General features: G+C 42.6%; 1 protein-coding gene across 1 annotated transcript in view; it reads left to right on the top strand.

The window, feature by feature from the left end:
* Positions 1-22800, top strand: part of npas1 (neuronal PAS domain protein 1) — a 59691-nt gene extending 36891 nt beyond the window's left edge. The window contains exons 7-13 of the mRNA XM_087796258.1: positions 10956-11130; positions 11198-11313; positions 13554-13750; positions 14842-14948; positions 15093-15240; positions 20067-20179; positions 20243-22800. Coding sequence (XP_087652384.1) covers positions 10956-11130; positions 11198-11313; positions 13554-13750; positions 14842-14948; positions 15093-15240; positions 20067-20179; positions 20243-21318 — 1932 coding nt within the window. The 3' untranslated portion in view covers positions 21319-22800. The remainder of the gene's footprint in view (positions 1-10955; positions 11131-11197; positions 11314-13553; positions 13751-14841; positions 14949-15092; positions 15241-20066; positions 20180-20242) is intronic.
* The last annotated feature ends 474 nt before the right edge of the window (positions 22801-23274 follow it).

Genomic DNA, 23274 nt, shown 5'->3' with positions numbered 1-23274 from the left:
GTGGCTGTGGTCTCAACATGCAATCACGCACATGGCTTTAAAAAACAATAATCTTTTGCGCACACACGCTTCAGCTCTATTTCCCATCCCTGCTTACACTTTCATATCATCTCCCGTGTGTGTCCGCCTGCACACGTGTGTGTGTGTGTGTGTGAATATATCTCTGACTCGGCGCTCGTCTCTGGAGTGTAACCCTCGCGGGGGCATCGCTGCCCCCCCGACCCACCTGCCTCCCCCTCCAGGTGCTCACCTCTGTTGATTGCCTGTGGCCTCTTGTACCGTGGATGTTAAGTCCTGCCATTTTGCCCAGATGCATAAATAATAACAGTAATTACTGGCCCAGCAATCAAAGTGTCGCCCCAACGTGCCGAGCCTGTCTAGGGGAACAAATCGATAAGCATCTTAAAAGCCACATTGATTGTAGGGAGGGGGAAAAACAGCAAGGGGGATGGGAAGATAGATAGAGACAGGCGTGGAGAGAAAGAGAGGGGGAGGAAGGCGGGAGGAGAGGTGTGATAAGAAAGAGATGTTTGAAAGTAAGAAGAATTACTACAGTTGCAGATGTGATTTAGTGCGGTGATGGAGCGTCGCGAGCATCCATGAGAGGTACAGCAGCTGCCATGTTCGCCCGGGCTCGTGCATCACTCACTCTAATCATCATTTTACTAACTGCTCCGGCGGAAAAAAAAGTCAATCTGAAGTTTGTTTGTTTTTTTTAAAGGGAAAAGGTCACCCCTCTGCGCTTCTGTCGCCAGTCGACATTGGGATGTTTTCCAGACAATAATCGACGAGCTCTCTCTCTGTCGCCTGCCTTTTCAAAACACTCTTATTTGTCCTCTATCTCTTCTGAAGGATGTATGCATGATGCAAGACGCTTTTGATTTATGATTCATCATCGCATCTCACTTGTTGAGAGCCCCACACACGGATGCATTATAGAGGAGACGCAAGCTTTTCCCCTAATTTCATTCCGGTAATAACCATATTTTATACGCTGTATGATTTTATTTAACAACGACGTGGCTTGTCATTGAACTGACACTTTTTTGAGAGAGAAATGTACACTGACGTACACAAAAACTATCTTCATTATTAACCTTAATTATGCTTTACTTATTTTCTATTTTGTAAAAAAAAAAATTATTAATATATTGTTTGACTTCAAAGCACTGTGAACATACTTACCTGAACCTTAACAGAAACACAACAATTGGATCAATAAAACAAACTTGAAATCAATGAGTGAAACATCTGAGAACTAACCACTGGGACACCAGTGACGTTAGCTTAGCATCTTTCCTCAGTTTATCGAGCTAGATTGTATGTTGTGTTTTTATTAGTAAGAACATATTCTTCAAAAGCTTCATTTATCCAGATGGCACTCCACAACACCAGCAAAGATGTATCATTATTTTTCCTATAGTCAGCAAAATAACTTAACATGACTGGATATTTTTTTTAATTTAAGATAATGCTAACTGACAGATAAATGCTTCTGAAAACATCTCTCAGTATTTTTTAACCAATATTTTCCCACACAAATGTTCCAGTCTTCTCTGGAAAAATGCATAGATGCAACCTTTCTACCATCTCCTGGGTCTGCCCCGGGGCCTCTTCATACACCTTACGAGAGAGGCCCCCGATAGACCTCCTGACATGACGTTCTAGCCTCTTATGGAGGACGAAGCTTCTAAAGATAATTTTCCAATAAGTGAGACTATCTACAGGTGAAAAAGCTCATAAATACTTTACTATGAAATAGAAAATTTGACGAAAGGAAGGTTATAAACGCATGTAAAACTCGAAGCCTGGGGGCCAAATATGTTTACCTATAAAGATTCTGCTTGTTTTAGATAATATAAGGGACAGAGATGATTGATGTCACCAATAAGAGTAAAACTGGAAGTTGCTTTAGGACAAACACTAAGATAACTAAGATAAATTGAGCCTCAAATTAAAAGACACCTTGACCTGTAGGGTACATTTTTTTTTGCCGATGACTAAGACGGCTAAAATATCTCGACACCCCTGGTAAAAATCAACTATTACTTGCGAGATGAACAGAATCAATGTATCATGAATGTAATAGAAATCTGTATTATTATTATTATCATCAGGACTTGCTTCACACTTTTAACCTGAAATTGTCACGATACAAACACACAGTTAAATGCAGATTTTTATTTATTTTTTTAACTGGGACCATACGTCTTACCTATTACATATCATTTAATATTTTTTACATAATTTATATTAAAATAAAGATCCTTATGTTTAAGTCATTAAAGATAAAACAATATGTATTTTTTTGCTCAACATCTCTAGATATTCTCACAGTCCTCTCCTGTTATGTCTGGCTTATCCAGTTCCCTAATTCGATTTAATGACCTCAACAACCCACTTTTAGTGTATTAACGAATGAATAAACAGAACTCAAGAGTCTATGTGTCTAAAGCTGGGGTACATTTTGAAGTATCTTTCGATTTTAACTCAATAACTAAGCAGTTAGTGTCGTTTTCTTCAGAGATAAAGTCACTCTCATCGTATAAAAGAGACACATTAAATTCCCCTAAAAGGGGCTTGATGAAGGAGCTTTTAATGGTCCTCACAATGATCCTGCTATTATCACAATACTCAGACACAAACATGAACTTAAATGGCTGCTTTAGTTAAGAGCATCGTAGCATGGGTCCCATTAGAGTCGATTATCATATTTGAACATTTAAATCTCATTTGAACTGAAACCAAAAAACCTCCCAGACTTCAATTCTGTCTCTGTTTCGCTCCTCACTCTTTAAGTTATCTATTATTTTGAAGGAAGGATTGAGAGTTGAACAAAAAAACTCACATTTTTAGTTGCAGAAGAGACATCATTAAAAGAATATTAAATTTCTTCTATGAAAAGACGTCCTTGGGAAGCTGCTTTTACTTGCTGTGTTTTTTTTTTCTCAAGAAAATCAATTTCCATTATTATTTTTGTATCTACCCAATTTTGTCTCGACGTACCTGCTCGACCCTGCGCCGTGGACACCTCGGATCAAAAATGAAGCCATGCAAGTCCAATTTCCACGGCCGGATCGGCCAAACTGCAGCTGGTGCAATAAAACCGTTATTGTTCCGTGAAACTTTAGTTGATTAAATCTTGACCGTGAAACAAACTAATCTCTAACACTTTGTCAAATTATCAGTTGCAAACATCTAATGACAGAAACTTCTTTTTGAACTCTTGCACATGAAGGTGTTGATAGTTTAAATTCTACTTATCAACACCAGCTTCTTCTACTTCTTAACATTTATAAACTATTGATTGCATTTCCTAATTTCAATAAAAGAGATGTACAATAGATGACTTTGGTGTGAATCCTCCTGATATATGGAAAGATATTGAGTGAGGTGAAGAAGAGAGTGAAGGCAGGTGCACCATAGGCATGTAATGATGAGGTTTATTAGGTTCAATAAATTATGGCATCAGAGTTAGAAAAGTCAGAGTTGAAGAAGCTTATTTTCATAAGACGTCAGTGAGACATGATCAGAAATGAGTTCATCATAGAACAGTTTTTGATGGTTTGGACACAAAAAGAAAAGGTGGAGTGAAGAGGATGGATCGGACTCGATTAAGATGAAGGACAACTTTTCTATTGATACCCTTGATAGGAAAAAATTTAGAAAATTAAAAATAGTTTCTTGAAATGGATGAAAATTGTAATTAAAACGTGATAAGAGTCACTTATTTCATGTTTACCTAAATTGTAATGGAACAAGAGCCTGACTTGCCTACAATATTAGTTTAAAGCTTATGCATTATTGTGTGTTTTGATAGTTGTATGTTGGTCAAGAAAGATTTATTTAGTGAAAAGATGAAATACGTTTGTTGAAGCAGTGAGTTAGTATCTGTGGAAAAGGTACAGTTTATAAATATCCTTTGCCCCGTCTGTGGTTGAGTTTTATTTTGCCCTATGATGAGACTTATTTCTGGTTCCCAGTTACTTTTCCAATGATGCTGAAATTGGCTGCGCAACCCTGAAGAGAAAGTAGATGGAGGGATAGAGTCATGACTGGTTTTCTTATTTTCACCTTTATATATGTGATCATTTATTGTGGAAGTGTGTACATTTACTCTATACATCATCTACAATAATTCGTAAAATGACACAATTATTCTGTTCACATTCTTCATTATGGGTAGCAGCTGGTTAATGATACATAATACATGTTTACAATGAGTATGGCAAGGAAATTAATAATTCATTAGCATGTGTAATTTCAGATCCTCCAACATTACTTGGATTATTCTGGCATTTGCCTTTTCTCTAGATATCGCCAGACTGACAAAATCGTGTTTTCAGTGCACATTTTGGCTCTAAAGTCGTGTGCATATGCTAATAGGCTGAATTGTATAATTAGCTTCTTGGTGTTGTCATAAACATAGAGAAGCGAGAGGCCAATTCGTGCGTCAACAGATCCTGCAGATTTCCCAGGTCGTGAACTGACAGGAGCACATTATCGTGAAGATTGACTCTCAAACCATTGCTTTACCGTATCACGCTATATTCTTCACAGTAAATGTGATTGGGTGCGTCAGGTTTTGTGATTTGTTATTGATGACAAAAGATTTAAATACAACTTTTGCAGTTAAAAAGCATGATATTTGCAATATTTTTAGATAACTCTGAGATTTTAAAGGAAATCAAGGTCAACTAATATGAAAACCCAAGGAAACCCAACTCACTCACATGTTTCAAATGTTGAAGTCTTCCTCTCCAAGATGCAGTAAATCTCTCATCATGACCATGTTTTGAACTTATTACTTTATAAAGTTCTCTCCCGTCGAACAAGAGGTTATGAGAGTGAAGCCCATTACATCTCCTCCTTCAGCCAGCTGTAATTACGCCCACTTTGTTTGTGCAACGAGTCTCTTGGAGGTGAACACTTCCGGGATTGATGACGGGCGGTGACTTACCTTGATGCTTGACCAATTGCAACAGAGCATGTCTGGTTATGGTAAACACGATTTAATCTCCAGGATAACAAAGTGTTTTCAATGGGCGGGGCTTACATTTTTCTAATGTAAATATTTCAATGAAACAAGAGTTTTGTACAAACAGACACATACTGATGATACAATAGAGTCCAACATCTATTTAAGACACACTTAAATCAACACATTAGTTGCCCTTTAAAGTGAACATTAGTTGCAATTCCTCTAGCACAGCGAGCTGACAGCAGGCTTGGACTCTTTAAACCATGTTTGTATAAAAACTGAAACAACAGCCTAGATTGGCCAGAACTACAAATGGGAAGCGGAGAGAAGAGCAAATGAGTGAAATAGACAATTATCGGAATGAAGGAAAACTGACAAAGGGAAGCCGTGAGCGAGAGAGGGAGGAGGGTGAACGGGAGAGAGAGTGTGATTGTGTAAATAGAGTTTAAATGTGCAGTAGGAATGAAATTCACCTTGGGATTGCCTAGGTAAACAAGACAGCCGAGGCTTTGGTGGAGATGCTAATAAAACAGAGCTGTTGTTATCAGCTGAGCAGATGGCCTAACCCATCACATCTACTCAAACAGGCCTGAGCCATCAGCATTCTAATGAAATTATTTATGATCACAGATTATGTTCAAAACCTTGTGCATACCTGGAGCAGTGATGGAGGAGCTTTTATGATGAGGAAGAGAGACAACTAGATAGAGCCGATATGGAGAGTTGGCGGATATACGGGGAGGGGAGTGTGTAGACTCGTGTTTATGGTCGCAAATGGAAAAAAGTCGAGGGGGTGTGGTGCGGGGAGGCGGGGAGGGGGGTGGACTCACGGGATGGAGGGAGGACAGACAAACAAACGATGTTCTGAGTGAAAAAGTGTAACTGGTGGTTTGTTTTAGAGGGCATGTTGCCCCTGCGGACCGTCTCCTGTCCCCACCGTCTGACCCCTCCGCCCCGGCTTACACTGGAGGCTTCTCCCCTGACAGGGGGTTGCTTAGCGGGCTTAGCCCAGGTCAGACACCTTGACCAAGGGCACAGCCTGGCCGCCCGCTCCCTCGGCGCCCGCCGATATCATTTGTCCTCTCATCAGGGTCTCCCGGCCCGATAAACCGGGGGAAGGCCGTGCTGAGGATGAAGGGAAGCGGACACATGCAGGGATTTAAAGTGTGGGGGTGCACAGAGGAGGGGGGGGTCACGGGAGGTGAGGGGAAGACAGAAGAGGCTCGGAGGAGAAGGGAAGGGGATAAATGGGGTAAAGAGAAGGGAAGAAGGATGCTAGATTGAGGGAGGAGAGAATTGATCTGGGAATGGTTAGTATGCAGCCCCTCTTCCCTCCCGCCCGCTCCCTCCCTCTCCTCCCTCCCATCAGTCAGTGAGGGCTGAGAGTGTGTTGTGGACCACTGCCCGGATGCCTCATACATATTAAAGCCCCCTGCTATTATTTATATCATGTCTCTCCTTCCCCTGCCTGATGCCCTCCCGTCCCCCCCCCCCCCCCCCACCTCACCGCCCCCCCCTCCCGTCACCCGGACCAACACACTGAGAGACATCCACTCGCACAAACAATGACACGCAATGACACGCAAACAGACAGTCCAGTCACACACACAGAGGTGCGTTGTGCGCCTTCAGTCACACACACTTAGATGATGGCGCTCTCTCTCGACACGTCTGCGCCGCCTCCTATACCTGTTTTAATGCCTGATCCCGGCTCATCCCCTCCATCGCTCCGGCTCTTTCTCATCTTCCCATTTTTGTCTGATCTTCTTTCAATCCCTCCACTCCGGCTCCTGATGGAGTGATATTATTCCAATAGGCCTTAAACCTCTTAAAGCCTGTAAGGACCCGTTTGTCTCTCAACATTGTTTTTTTTTTTCCCCGACACTACAGGGCCGAGACGTTTCTGTCTCCTTCAGGTCCGGTCCGGGGGGAAAAACTCCAGAATTCCTGAATCTTACCCATAAATCCGTGGTTCAGGCAGAGTTTGATAAACTCACTCTAATTGCTTGTCAAATATCCAGCCTCTTTCATATAGATAAAAAAACATTGGTATTTAAATATTCATGAAAAAGTCAGTTTTGATGTCGAAATCAAAAGAAATCTGGCAGAAAAAAAAGAAATCCACACCTAGTTATCGCACAGCTGATGTTTTATCTACACGGCGGAGAAACGCCGGATCAAAAACAACATTTACTCTGTAGAGCCGGTCGCCGTTTGAAGATTCACACGATATAAATGTCATAATGAAGGAGTGAATCCAAAACACTTTTTTTTTTCAAACGCTGCCGTGTGTTCGTATGAAGGGCTCGAGTCTAAAGTCAGCATTTTAATATAGTTATTTAATAAAGTTGATATACTCATGTTGAAACTTCATAGATCATGAAATGAAGTGAAAGATTTTAAGATTTTAATACATTTCTATAATGTTTCTGTTGTATTTCAGTCTCACGGTGCAAGATTATTCTGATGAGTCATGCTTCTGTGACGTCATGTTTGTGTTTTTAAACATTCACTGCAGAGGACAACATTTGTTTGGCTTTTTGTGTCATTCATCTTATTTTGGAATTTGATTTTAACATCTCGATTATGTTCTGATCTTCATGTCATCATATAACTCCTGCTCTGACTTCCTCTCCAAACTTCTGAGCTAGAGCTCAAGGATTTAAGCTTCACGATCGTGTTCTTTGACAATGAATCACTTGGTAATCTTCATCTCTGACACTTCTAGCTGCTTCAACACTTGACTTATTTAGTTCTTAAAATCAACATTTTGAGACTCAAGTTTTTTCTAATTGAGTTTATTTTTGACACATTTTTTCTCTTTGCATTGAATCATTGCTTTTATTTTAAAATGTAATTTGTTTCTAATTAAAAATACAAATCTTTATTTATTTTAATTATTTTGTGAAACAGTAATCTTCTTCTGTTATATACTTATGATATTTCTCTTTGAACCAAGGAGTTAAACTTAAGTTATTTCCTTAAAAATGTAATTAAATAAAACTTGATTCAAATGTTTTTAAATAAATTCTGCTTTCTAAAAGTTTAACTACCTCTACCAAGGAAGTTGAGTTAAAAAATAAATGCATGAATGGATTCTAATTATATTACCAGGAAATTTTGACAATGAGAGATTTGAAGTGAAGAAAACATTTTGGTGATTTTCTGGATCCCTCGCTTTCTACTGGGTTGTGCGAGTGACATTCGGAAAACATTTCATTTAGCTCATTAGAGATTGGCTGGTTATGATATCAATGAAAATTTAAAAAAGGAGTTTGTTGATATAGAATGTAGGACAGAAAAAGGGTTAAAAGAGCTGCTTGACTGAGGTCTAAACTGTGTTCTTTTCTAGTTCCCATATATTTATACCACCACTTTCTCTCCACACCTTTATAAAGTTATCATCACAGCGAATCACAGGTTTTGGTTTGTTTATAACTTAATCTTTTTATTGACATTATGAGGTTAAATATATCTGCACACATTCCGAGGATTACGTTCAATCTCAAAGATATTCCCTTTTAGCTCGGCGTGATCCTGATGACAACAAGCCAAGGTTAAAGACGAAACATTATTTGACTGATCAGTATCACTTTTGTGTCAAAGTGTTTCTGTCGACCAGTGAATACCAGAAAATATGACCTAGAATGTTGCTGCATTGAACATCTAAGGATATTTTAAAAAAATCCCACGACTCTGTAAACATGACAAGCATCTCTATCGTGAGCCCATTAGCTTATGTTAGCTTGATTTTGTCTCTTTCTGCAAGGATTTTAAGTTTGTTTACGTCAGTGTTCGAATATCCAACATCTCCGCCACTGAAGGTCTTCAAACTGTTTTTGATTGAGATATTTCTTCAACACATCCTGTTCCAGCACCTCACATTGTCGCCATGAATCGATGTTCCTTCTCACCCACTGGCCACTTTTGTTCCTTTAGAAAACCTTCTCTTGTTCATCTCCACCTGTATGCATGAAAGCCTTGAAAGAAACCTGCCTTTGCTATGATTCAGCCTATTATTCCAAACATCAACTGTTGCCTAGGGTGGCCATTTATTGCATTTCATGAACGCAGTAATACACATTCCAGTTCTTAAAAATACCCTTTTTATGTTGACAAGAAAATATGGTAAGAAAACATCATGTAGTCGGTGTATATTAAACTGATTTAAGTGTCCTTAACAACTGCTTTAAGGGGCAATATTTTAAATTTTTGGAGGGTAAGATAAAAGTTGCGTTGAAGTGCAAATCCAAAAAAAGGAGGAGAAATATATCTAGATTCATGACAGTCCGGCCTAAATCTGGATGTATTGTACTTCATAACTAAGACAAGAAAATAATTATATAACTGTGAGAGACAAATGCATTCAAAGGGGAAATCAGGGTCGTAAAAGGAAACGATGTACAGGGATATTGATTAAAAATGTAATAATGAGTAATGAAATATGTAAAATGTACATTATTTAAGTGTTTTTGAAGTGAACAGATCAATATGTATGATAAACAAATGCATGTTTAATAAAATGAAATTGGATATATTTGAACATTTTTCATAAATAGAAGGAATTGGTGAAGAACCAAATGAAGATGTAAACTTTAAAAGAAGAGGATTAAAAGAACATAACATACTTGGAAACGGTGATGATGGGTCACTGGCCTGTCCTTGGTCAAATATTTTAGTCTCTAATCGTCTAAAAGTGAAAGAACAAAATAGAAAATGAAACAACATGACTGAAGAAAGTGGTATTTTAATAAGAGAAGATCGTTTTATTTACCAGTTATGATCATTAAAATATAAGTTGTATAAGTGTAGACAAAACATGTGAAAGATATAAGTGTACAAGAAGTCTCAAAAATTGAGAGGGAAAATTTAAAATGAATAATGAAGAAGAAAAGAAGGTTGTTTTTCAGACTTTCTTGAGAAAAAAGACGAAAACTGTTGTATTTGACCCCCGGTTGGCCATAAATTCGATCAAGGGCCACATACATTGTTGCTGCTAAACATCTTGTCTATGTCATCGCCTTTTTTTTCCATTTGTCGTCCTGCACGCTGCTATCTGCGACTCTGACAAACTCGTATAAAAATACGAGTGTCAAGTTATTTTATGTCTGCAGTTTGGCCTTTTATAACGGGTGTTAAACTCGCCCCTTAAAGCGGGCATCCCCTCAGAGACAGCCCAGTTCACCGCACTTTATCCCCGCTGGGGGTTTCCTCCACCTTTCTTCCCGTCACTCCAATCCGTCCCCGCTCCCGCCTGCCCGGCTCTCCGGCTGTGATGTCCTTGAGGGCCTGCTGAGGCTCCCATAAAGCTCGCAGTAAATGGCTCTAATCCGGTAATAAATGGCTGTGTCCTACAGACAAGGGTGTGAGGCTGCTGCAGCGTTATCAGATAAAACACTCCTGCCCACGTGCACGGATGTATCGCACGGCCCGTGTGTGTGTGTGTGTGTCGGTGTACACACATGTCTTGGGAGTCGCACCTGCGACGATTGTGCTGCTTTTATGGATGTCATGCACGAGCGCCGCCATTATTACCTTTAAATGATTAGAGATGCGACGGTGATGTATTATGATGATGGGATCATATAGAGTTGTATGAGCTGCGGCGCCGCTCTTTATGCCTGCTGGGATGGACTGCCGGCGGCTACTAAATGAAGAGCAGGCTGGGCCGAGCGGAATAAAAATAGTAATGCGACCTTTGGAGAGACTCGGAGTTCACCTGTTTTTAATCAGCAAATACGATTGATTTCTATCTCCCTGCTTTTATTTGTGTAACACTGGAGTCACTTAGTCCTCTGAGACTAATGCATCTGTGTGTGTGTGTGTGTGTGTGTAGGAATGTCTTACAACCTCCAACACTCCTCGTTGAATTGTAACCCAGAGCAACGTTTTCATTTTCCTGTCATAACACATATTGATTTTGTGTGTGTGTGTGTGTGTGTGTTCCTGCTCTAAGCTGTGTGTCTGCCTCCAGGTGGAGCTTACCGGCAGCAGCGTGTTCGACTACATCCACCCTGCGGACCACGTGGAGATGGCGGAGAGACTCGGGATCAGGCCGCACCTGAGGGCCGAGGCCGGCTGCCACACGGGGCCCGAGAGCGCGTCCAGCTCCGCCTCCGCCTCGTCCCTGGCCGGGACTCCGGAACCTGGTACTGAGTCAAAGTCGAAGATGGAGTTTGTGAAAAGTTTGTTTAAAATCACCACCGCTGTCCTCAGCTGCTCCGTCCAGTCCTCACACTCCTGTGGACGAGACGAGCGAACGTGGATTCTTCATCAGGATGAAGTCCACGCTCACCAAGAGAGGCCTGCACGTCAAGTCTTCTGGATACAAGGTGAGGGTTTAGAGGCTCTTGAACAACAGTTCATGTGACCATGAACCATCCAGCATGAGTTAAACAAAACACAACAAGGAATGAGAAGCGACTGAAGTCAGGAGAGTCGGGTCAAAAGGTCATTAGTACATTCAAAAACAACCAAATCAAAAGACAAGATTAATAAAAAAGCGCAAAAAAAGAGAATTGTATTTTTCCCACCATTTTAACTTTACACAATTACACAATTTAAATTAAATTATTATATATGTATATATATATGTATATATATACACAAGATTTACATATATGACACAATTAATAAACAGGAATAACAGTAACTTCTTATAATTATTAACAAAGAATATAAAGAAAACAAAGAAAAAATAATGACACCAACAGCAACTCAAATACTTAAGATAAATCAATAAAGGAAGACAAATAAAATAGTTTAAAATAATAATATTAATAGAGGTAGTCACAAAGACTAATTAGACTAAGATTAATACACTTGTTCTTAGAATCCGGAGTCGTTTCCTTTTTGCATTTTTGAAAATTAATAATCCAAGACACGTGTCTAACTGATGGTCCGTGGGATAAATCCGAAAAGTTTTGAGGGCTTTTGGATAAGACTGAGTGTTTTTTAGGCACTTCTAACTTAGTTTAACTCATATTCTGAATACATGGATAAATAGTTTTGCTATGGGCAGCACCTCAAAAGAACACATGTCCATGTAAAAGAGTACGTATGGTGAACCGCCTTCACCCCAACACAGATGAGATGCACTCAATTTTAGTCATGATACAAACATTTATTTTAAAACTGGGATACTACAAGATCTAGGTTGCTTGTTAGTTCATGACATTACTTAACTTGACTCTTATGTTCTGTAATGCAGTTAACAGGCGACAAACAGCGAACCTTTGTTAACTTAAATTAAAAAAACATTTAATAATTAATATCTCTATTATTTAAGGAGTCATACATAAATGATTCGAGGGACAGAGAATGGACTATGTGTGGTGACTTTGTCTAACTGTACGATATTGTAAGTTATTTGTTTCAAATAAAAAGATTCATTCATTAATCTTTATTGATATTTATTGATTTTATTGATATGTCTAAAGTACCACATTGATGATGTACACACATGTTAGCTTCATCAACGTTCATATCATTTTTTACAATCTTCAAGAAGTATTGCAACTATAAAATGACCACTCGGCTTCATATGAAATATTTTCTAAAAGCACACTGAATTTAATGTTATGCAATTGTGTGAATTAAACACTAACACTCTCGTATAGAAGATAAAAAAGCTCTTATCACTTATTAGACAAGTCAAATTATTTATAAAAACACAAGATAAGAGTCAGAATATTTTAGTTTGTAAATAAGATTTTGATTCTAGTTTTATTTCCACGTCTCCTTTCAGCTGTTATACTAGATATGTACATTTTATTTTATAACGTTAAAGGAGATTAATGTCTCAATCCTGTACTGACACTGTCAACTAGCTAAGTTGCTATGATGCTAGCAACTTAGCTAGTTGATATGCTATAAGCTAGCTAAGCTAGCAGGTATCTTTTATCTGTTACAAGAATCACAACAAAATCCAATAGAATTTTCCAAAAGTGTGACAGCAGACGTGGAATATATATGACATAATATAATGAAAAAATATGTACTTATGTTATTAAATAAATCTAGTCAATGCTAGTGATAAGTATGTCTAAATACATTGTTTGTTAAAGACCAAATCACATGAAATCCGATGTTTAAAAAAATGTTTTTGATGAAAAGCTTGTGACTTTATCTTGACCTTACAAGACCTCAATCTGTCGTTCTAGAAAATCAAAAAATGTTGATAAGAACGTCATGAATATTTTTCCTACACAGTCATATTTCTACTGGGCGCGTCAAGCTGCATTCTTTCGCATATATATTTGTTTTTAAATCATTTATTCTCCTCCACATTAACGTTGTGGACGAATGACAAGCGCCATTGTGTCACTCTGTTGTTCCCCGCCAGTGTTTCACAGCTCTGTCAGCTCGTTCGCGGTGTTTTATGGTTACGACCTTATCTCACGCGGGATTGTTGCACAACAGATGAGTGTGCGGCGCCGCTGCATTTCCAGAATCCAAAATGGGCTTTATGTTTATGTTAAACATCCACAGATGAATATTTGCCGCTCGCTGCGATCGTCGTTCCGCCGACTGATGGTTGTTGTTTTATGGTTATTACTCCTCGTCTTCTCAGGTGATCCATGTGACCGGGAGGATCAGGTGTCGCCCGGCTCTCGTGCCCGGGTCCACGCGGGCCATGCGGAGGCCCCTGGGTCTGGTGGCTCTGGCCCACACTCTCCCGCCCTCCACGCTGAATGAAGTACGCATGGAGAGCCAGATGTTTGTCTTCCGGGTCAACATGGACCTGCAGGTCACCTACTGTGAGAACAGGTGAGCAGCAGGAGAAACCATTAATTCCTTAAAGTGAAAGAACACTTTCAAAATTCAAACTTCACTCATTTTCTACTCTTTCAAATGTTGAAGTCATCACGATGTTTTGAAGTTAATACTTTATGAAGTTTTCCCACATTTGAAATCTTGGCAAACGAGAGGTTACGAGAGCGTTGTCCATAATGATGTAATAATGGCTTCACTCCTCCTCCTCCAGCCAGATGTAATCGGCCCTGCTTTATTTATACAACGAGTACCTTGAAAGTGGGGATTTCCAGAATTAATGACACACGGCGACAAACTTGAGTTTGACCAATCACAGCAGACTGGGTGTGGCTATGGTAAACAAGATTTAATCTCCAGGAAAATAATCATTTTCAGTGGGCGGGGCTTAAGCACATTTTCTAATTTAAATATTTAAATGAAAAGAGAGTTTTGTACAAACACATACTTTTACTGATGTGTACAATAGAGTCCAACATCTATTTAAGACACACTTAAATTAACACATTAGTTGACCTTTAAAAACCTCCAAATACATCAATGCTGTTCACCTGTAACATAAATCTTGTATTGAAGCTCCGACATTTGACGAGAATTTGTTGAGTATAAAGACAAAAATATTGCATTTTGTATATATTTTGATATGTGTTAGTAGCCGAAGCTCCAAACGTCTCCACACTGACAATTATTGCTGGTATCAGTGCACAAGATTTACTCTCGTCGGTGACATTTTGCCCAAAACAATCTCAAATTATTGTCTTATTTAAAAAAAAATTAGAACAACTCCTTATATTGAGGCTTAGATATAAGATGGACATTAAAGACGAGCAACTTGGAGGTGTTTGGATGTTTGTTTTTTGACAAGGAGGACGAAGGAAACTGAGTGTGGAAATACATTTCATGTTTAACTCCTAAAGGACACAGATTACTTTGAAAATAATCCCGTAATCAGTCGACACGGGTGAGTAGAAAATGAGTGACGTTTGAATTGAAGGTGAACCATCACTTTAAGTGATGAAAATGTAGCTTGATTTAAAAGTGAGCTGATCACAGATCAGTGTTAGTGACTCACTCTCATGCACATCCAGGATATCGGAGTACATGGATCTGACCCCAGCTGAGGTGGTGGGTCACACCTGCTACCACTTCGTCCATGTGGAAGATTTGGAGAACCTCCGGCAGAGCCACGAAGACTGTGAGTCCTTTATCTGGTGTCAGGGGGGGGGGGGGCGCCTGATGAATGAAGAGGCCTGTTCACAGCAGACACAAGCATCTCAGGCGCCCTCTACTGGCCGCGCCGCGAACTGCAGCCGCTCACGGTGACCTGTTGTCCCCCCAGTGCTGAGGAAGGGTCAGGTGGTGACCGGGTACTACCGCTGGCTGCAGAGGAGGGGGGGCTACCTGTGGATCCAGTCCAACGCCACCGTCTCCATCAACCACAAGGCCCCGCACGAGCGCAACGTCATCTGGGTCAACTACGTTCTCAGGTCAGTCCCGAGCTCCTGGTCCAGGACTGCTGACACCAGCGCTTCTGACCCCTGCTGAGTTCAGAGCCGCTTTGAAGGTCTGCTGATGAAACCAGAACCTCACTGGACGAGGAAGTGATGATGAGAAAAGTTGCATGAAAGCTCAGCACATTATGTGCACGTGGTGACGAACACACGCGTGTCTGAAGAATACACACACACACACACACACACACACAGAAGAGTTTTCAGTTCAGGCTGAAATCATAGTTATTTATATGATTTACTTTATACTTTACAGTGTTCATGACATACTTGTGTTTTCTCTTCACTTCTTAATCAACACTTGTTTAAAAAGTTTACTTTGAGCAAGAAACGTAAACATGGTGTCCAGCTCTGTATGTGTGTGTGTGGGTAGACGTGTTGGTGTGTGTGTGTGCGTGTGTGTGTGGATATGTTGGACTCTGGGTGTGTGTGGGGGGATGTGTAGGTGTGTGTATAGACGTGTTTGTGAGTGTGTGTGTGTATGTGTGTGTATATATGTTGGACTCTGGGTGTGTGTGTGGGGATGTGTAGGTGTGTGTGTAGACGTGTTTGTGAGTGTGTGTGTGTGGATATGTTGGACTCTGGGTGTGTGTGTGTGTGTGTGTGGATATGTTGTACTCTGGGTGTGTGTGTGTGTGTGTGGGTGTGTGTGTGTATATATTGGATTCTAGGTGTGTGTGTGTGTGTGTGTGTGTGTGTGTGTGTGTATATATATGTTGGACTATGTGTGTGTGTGTGTGTGTGTGTATATGTTGGACTCTGGGTGTGTGTGTGTGTGTGTGGATATATTGGACTCTGGATGTGTGTGTGTGTGTGTGTGTGTGTGTGTGTGTGTGTGTGTGTGTGTGTGTGTGTGTGTGTGTGTGTATGTGTGTGTGTGTGTGTGTGTGTGTGTGTGTGTGTGTGTGTGTGTGTGTAGACATGTTGGTGTGTGTGTGTAGACATGTTAGTGTGTGTAGACATGTTGGTGTGTGTGTAGATGTGTTGGTGCGTGTATGGGAATGTATAGGTGTGTGTGTGTAGGCATGCTGGTGTGTGTGTGGGGATGTGTAGGTGTGTGTGTGTAGACGTGTTGGTGTGTGTGTAGATATGTTTGTGTGTGTGTGAGGATATTTTGGTGTGTGTGTGGATATGTTGGTGTGTGTGAGGATATGTTGGTGTGTGTGTGTGTGGATATGTTGGTGTGTGTGAGGATATGTTGGTGTGTGTGGACATGTTGGTGTGCGTGTGGATATGTTGGTGTGTGTGTGTGTGGATATGTTGGTGTGTGTGGATATGTTGGTGTGTGTGTGAGGATATGTTGGTGTGTGTGTGTGTGAGGATATGTTGGTGTGTGTTTGTGTGTGGATATGTTGGTGTGTGTGAGGATATGTTGGTGTGTGTGTGTGTGAGGATATGTTGGTGTGTGTGAGGATATGTTGGTGTGTGTGTGTGTGGATATGTTGGTATGTGTGGATATGTTGGTGTGTGTGTGTGGATATGTTGGTGTGTGTGGATATGATGGTGTGTGTGAGGATATGTTGGTGTGTGTGTGTGTGGATATGTTGGTGTGTGTGGATATGTTGGTGTGTGTGTGTGTGAGGATATGTTGGTGTGTGTGAGGATATGTTGGTGTGTGTGTGTGTGGATATGTTGGTGTGTGTGGATATGTTGGTGTGTGTGGATATGTTGGTGTGTGTGGATATGTTGGTGTGTGTGGATATGTTGGTGTGTGTGTGGATATGTTGGTGTGTGTGTGTGTGGATATGTAGGTGTGTGTGTGGATATGTTGGTGTGTGTGTGTGTGGATATGTTGGTGTGTGAGGATATGTTGGTGTGTGTGAGGATATGTTGGTGTGTGTGTGTGTGTGGATATGTTAGTGTGTGTGGATATGTTGGTGTGTGTGAGGATATGTTGGTGTGTGTGTGTGTGGATATGTTAGTGTGTGTGGATATGTTGGTGTGTGTGTGTGTGTGGATATGTTAGTGTGTGTGGATATGTTGGTGTGTGTGAGGATATGTTGGTGTGTGTGTGTGTGGATATGTTAGTGTGTGTGGATATGTTGGTGTGTGTGTGGATATGTTGGTGTGTGTGGATATGTTGGTGTGCGTGTGGATATCTTGGTGTGTGTGTGTGGATATGTTGGTGTGTGTGTGTGTGGATATGTTGGTGTGTGTGGATATGTTGGTGTGTGTGGATATGTTGGTGTGTGTGTGTGGATATGTTGGTGTGTGTGTGTGTGGATATGTAGGTGTGTGTGTGGATATGTTGGTGTGTGTGTGGATATGTTGGTGTGTGTGTGGATATGTTGGTGTGTGTGTGTGGATATGTTGGTGTGTGTGAGGATATGTTGGTGTGTGTGTGTGTGGATATGTTGGTGTGTGTGTGTGGATATGTAGGTGTGCGTGTGGATATGTTGGTGTGTGTGTGTGTGGATATGTAGGTGTGTGTGTGGATATGTTGGTGTGTGGATATGTTGGTGTGTGTGTGTGTGGATATGTTGGTGTGTGTGGATATGTTGGTGTGTGTGAGGATATGTTGGTGTGTGTGTGTGGATATGTTGGTGTGTGTGTGGATATGTTGGTGTGTGTGTGTGGATATGTAGGTGTGTGTGTGGATATGTTGGTGTGTGTGTGTGTGGATATGTAGGTGTGTGTGTGTGGATATGTTGGTGTGTGGATATGTTGGTGTGTGTGGATATGTTGGTGTGTGTGTGTGTGGATATGTTGGTGTGTGTGGATATGTTGGTGTGTGTGTGTGGATATGTTGGTGTGTGTGTGGATATGTTGGTGTGTGTGTGTGCGGATATGTTGGTGTGTGTGTGTGTCGATATGTTGGTGTGTGTGGATATGTTGGTGTGTGTGTGTGTGGATATGTAGGTGTGTGTGTGGATATGTTGGTGTGTGTGTGTGTGGATATGTTGGTGTGTGTGGATATGTTGGTGTGTGTGTGTGTGTGGATATGTTGGTGTGTGTGGATATGTTGGTGTGTGTGTGTGTGGATATGTTGGTGTGTGTGGATATGTTGGTGTGTGTGTGTGTGGATATGTTGGTGTGTGTGTGGATATGTTGGTGTGTGTGTGTGTGGATATGTTGGTGTGTGTGTGTGGATATGTTGGTGTGTGTGTGGATATGTTGGTGTGTGTGAGAATATGTTGGTGTGTGTGTGTGGATATGTTGGTGTGTGTGAGGATATGTTGGTGTGTGTGTGTGGATATGTTGGTGTGTGTGGATATGTTGGTGTGTGTGTGGATATGTTGGTGTGTGTGTGTGGATATGTTGGTGTGTGTGTGTGTGGATATGTTGGTGTGTGTGGATATGTTGGTGTGTGTGAGGATATGTTGGTGTGTGTGTGTGGATATGTTGGTGTGTGTGTGTGGATATGTTGGTGTGTGTGAGGATATGTTGGTGTGTGTGTGTGGATATGTTGGTGTGTGTGAGGATATGTTGGTGTGTGTGTGTGGATATGTTGGTGTGTGAGGATATGTTGGTGTGTGTGTGTGTGGATATGTTGGTTTGTGAGGATATGTTGGTGTGTGTGTGTGTGGATATGTTGGTGTGTGTGAGGATATGTTGGTGTGTGTGTGTGGATATGTTGGTGTGTGTGGATATGTTGGTGTGTGTGTGTGTGGATATGTTGGTGTGTGTGAGGATATGTTGGTGTGTGTGTGTGGATATGTTGGTGTGTGTGAGGATATGTTGGTGTGTGTGTGTGGATATGTTGGTGTGTGTGAGGATATGTTGGTGTGTGTGTGTGGATATGTTGGTGTGTGAGGATATGTTGGTGTGTGTGTGTGTGGATATGTTGGTGTGTGTGGATATGTTGGTGTGTGTGTGTGTTGATATGTTGGTGTGTGTGGATATGTTGGTGTGTGTGAGGATATGTTGGTGTGTGTGTGTGGATATGTTGGTGTGTGTGGATATGTTGGTGTGTGTGTGTGTGGATATGTTGGTGTGTGTGTGTGTTGATATGTTGGTGTGTGTGGATATGTTGGTGTGTGTGTGTGTGGATATGTTGGTGTGTGTGAGGATATGTTGGTGTGTGTGTGTGGATATGTTGGTGTGTGTGGATATGTTGGTGTGTGTGTGTGTGGATATGTTGGTGTGTGTGGATATGTTGGTGTGTGTGTGGATATGTAGGTGTGTGTGTGTTTTGATAGGTTGGTGCATCATTTAACTTGCTCAAGGGACCGTCAACATTTTACCTGCCAGGGTCCATCAGGGATGGAAGTGATTTCAGTTCAACATTGCTTTTAACAAATGACTCACAAAACCAACAAAAAAAGTCCCTTTTAACAAACCAGTGTGTACTTTGATGATTAAAAGTGTGTCAGTTCATCCCTAATCGTCTACATGCAAATTAAAGTTCATATTTCAACGTGTTTGATGGAAAATTATTCAAATTCAAATAGAAAAAAATTGTTGGCAACACCACAGGTTGTGTGTTGAACATGACGATCGCACAACAAAGGAATATTGAGTGACTTCCCTGGGAATTCTCTGCTCCTCGCTCACACTAGAGGGAAGAGAACGGTGCAGGTAAAGCTCCGATAACCCGCGCTCCAGAAAACGACTTTGCTGTGACATTGGTACGACAATTTGTGGGATAATACCACATTAATCTTTTAATTTTATTTACCGCACACTCCATTAGCCGCTGCTTTTCTTTTTGCGCTTTTGTGTGAGTCGACACGAGCACACGAGCCCACGCAGCTTCAGCACTAATTGAAGCTGATAATGACAACAAATGGATCAGAATTCACTGTTTCTCGTAATGACTGTAATTACACCAGTGACTTGACTCGTTCCTCCTGATCCTCTAGTCCGACCGAGCTCCCCGACACGCCGCTGGACCTGCTGCAGCTCCCCGAGAGTGTGAGAGCGGAGCGACTCCGAGTGAGCGCGTCCCCCCCGGACCCCTCCCCACAGACCAGAGGTAATACTTATACCTCGCCTCGGTTGTGTTGTTGTTGTGTTAACTTGTGAGTTTGCTCCTCAGGATCGCAGCCCGGGAAGGCCTCGTTGGGGAAGAGTGACCCCGACTCCAAAGGGAGGGAGAAGTTCCCCCCAACCGCCGCCGCCGGGCAGGCCGAGGACCGGAGGAAGCGCCCGCTGAGGTCCGACCCCGAAGGAGCGCCGCCGGAGTCGCGGCGCCGCCTGGAGGAGCTCCGGCAGGCGGAGGAGAGCGTCTCCGCCTCCTCGGACCTGGCCAGCGAGAGCGAGGGGGAGGAGGAGGAGGAGGAGGAGGAGGAGGAGGAGGATGAGTGGGAGCAAGGGGGGGACAAGCTGAAGCAGGAGGACGCCGGGGGAGGCGGGAAGCCCGGTCGAGGCGGGGACACCCCGACCCGGGGGGACCGAGGGAGCCGGGTCCACAACGGGCGTCCGGTGATCCAGCAGCTGAAGAGCGTGGTGGCGCCGTCCTCGCTCCCGGGGAACCCCAGCATCAAGACTGAGCACGAAGCCCTCACCACCGGGGGGCGCTGGGGGTCCCACCCGCACACCAACCAGCCGCAGCCCTCCCACGCGCACACCCCGTCCAGTAGCCTGAACGGCGACAGCCCCACCACCCCAATCCCGGACTCCTCCAGCAGCGACGCCCCCGTCAAGGGCCTGTTCACCCCGCCGTCCCCCGCGCTGTCCCCCGTCCTGTCCGTGGCGTCCCCCCTGCCCCGGGAGGAGCGGGCCATGGTCGGCCGGGGAAACGGGGGCGGGGGCGGCAACCCGGATTTCGAGCTCCTGCAGAGACTGGCGGCGGGCGGGGCGGCAGGCCGGGTCCTCTTCCACCCGCTGGCCCTCGGCCCGCAGGGCCCGCAGAGCCTCTACGCCCCGAGCACCATCCGCTACGCCCCCCCTGAGCTCCCGCCCTCCCATCATCACAGCGCGGGACACGGCGACGGCCTGCAGCTACGCTCGGACCACCACAAGGGACCCCCGCCGGCCTTCTTCCCCCACCTGCAGCGGCTGGCAGGTCTGCCACCCTTCAGTGGGTTCTCCCCGTCTGACAGCCCCTTCTCCTCCAGCCTGTCCTTCTGTATGAACGGACTGAGGGGGGCCGCCGGCTCCGAGGAGGACTGAAGACCGACGAGAAATGAAGGACGGATCAGACGGAGGGAGAGAGAGAGAGACGTTGAAAAGGGCAGGAGAGACAGGCGTGGCAGGACAATAAGCCTCGGGAGGACGAGGCTAATTGGAGAAGCGGCCGAATAACCGCGATCTGAAGCCGGTGACACGTCGGTGCCGCGGGGGGGGGGGGAGCGTCGCGCACGAGCGGCGGCGAGAAAATAAAACGCCACATGGAAACTTTTGACGGTCCGTCCCTCAAGACTGTGTCGATAATGAACTCTCCGTGACTGTGTTGTCTCTTCCGCTCAGAGAAGCCATATTGTACATAGAAGTCCAACCATGAAGACCCTCAGCTCACACGCCCCCTCACCCCCCCGATTAACCCCATTAACCCCTGCAGTAGAGCGACGGACTTGTCTGTGTGAGAGGAAGTCACTTTGGAATATAAATTTTTATTATCGCAGTATTACAGGAGTCATCTCTTATCGGGTGATTTTGATTTATCGGGTTCCGCTTAAAAAGGGAGGCCCTGGTGTTTTTCTATGGAACTTTAATGAAAAAAAAAAAAAAAAGTCTGCAAACTTAAAGCACACTGTTGGGGACATAAAAATAAAAAAGGTTGTCCCGCACATTCCACGATCCAAAAGGGAAAAAATGCAATGATGACAAGATGCTGTTTGTGTTTGTTCGACTTATTACCGGTTCTGTTCGACATGTGTTTGTGTATGAAAGCCATATTCTCGTTTGTCTTTCTGAGGAAGCAGAACATCCGTCACGTGACGCACAATATAATCCTGGCTCTTTTGTTCTCAGAAAAAAGAAAAAAAGAAAGAAAAAAAAAACACTTTTAAGTAAAACCGTCTCAGCACTTAACTCGAAGCACTTCATCACTTAACACTTTCTGTGATTAAAACAATGCAACGGTCGCGGAGCAGAGGAAGTAAATATTCGACGGCAACACATGAAATGGTGAACTTTGAAAAAACATTCTCGCGATGGAAAAAAAACAACAAAAAAGAAACGTTCCTCTCAGGATCAAATAAGGATGCTCTTTGTTTATTATGTTATTAAAAAAAATGTGAAATTTTAATTCAGCATTTCGTATAAAAAAAGGGATTTATAACCCATTAAATACTAATTTTTAAGCACTTTGAAAAATTCTGATTTTCTGCTCAAAACTACTTGTGACGCCATATCAGATTTTGTTTTTGTCTCTTGATTTGACATTGTGGAACTTTTTGATTGTCCGGATGTTGTAGCTGCCACAAAGTGTGCGTGTGCGCGTGAGTGTGTGTGTGTGTGTGCGCCTGAGTACTATGTCTGCGTCCGTGTGTGTTTCATTTTTATTGAATAGCTAACCTCTTGCCTATCACTGTGAATCTCATGCCCCCTCACATCTCTGTGAATACCCCTCAAATGAAATGAACAAATGTAAAAAGAGAAGCAGTGATACAAATGATGATAACAATAAAAGAATATTCCAGTAGGAGCACAGCTCTTGTGTTTGCGTGCGTCTTCCTTCGCTGAGAAACAACACCGTAATGAGATATTAATTAAACATACATGATTCCAATTAATTTCCGAAGTTAATCGTGGCGTCGCAGGATTCCGGGCAGATCACCGGAGCACATATTTAACGTAGCCATTAGCATAATGACTTTGAATATAAATCATCTTTATCTGAGATAGTTTGCATTTTTCTTTGTGCCGCGTTGCAAATTCAAATGAAACAAAAGGAAATTAAAAGCAGAAACAAACACACGTATTCATCTTGAGGTCGTTTGGATCCCGGAAAACCCCGGATTACAAATGACTTCCTGTCGGAACGCCGGGCCGATCTTTTTATGTTTCTAAACGCTGCTAATGAACGTTCTCGTGTCGACATGAGGCGGATTAATGTAACGTCTCAGTTAACAAATACAAGAGCTGAGACAAAAGGCTTTTACTGAACTTCTTATCCAAGTAAGT

This window comes from Callionymus lyra, chromosome 7 (assembly GCF_982586985.1).
Source record: "Callionymus lyra chromosome 7, fCalLyr1.hap1.1, whole genome shotgun sequence".
In the NCBI taxonomy this organism is placed as follows: Eukaryota; Metazoa; Chordata; class Actinopteri; order Syngnathiformes; family Callionymidae; genus Callionymus; species Callionymus lyra.
Note: the sequence above shows the minus strand (reverse complement) of the source record. Positions and strands in the feature narration are given on the sequence as shown.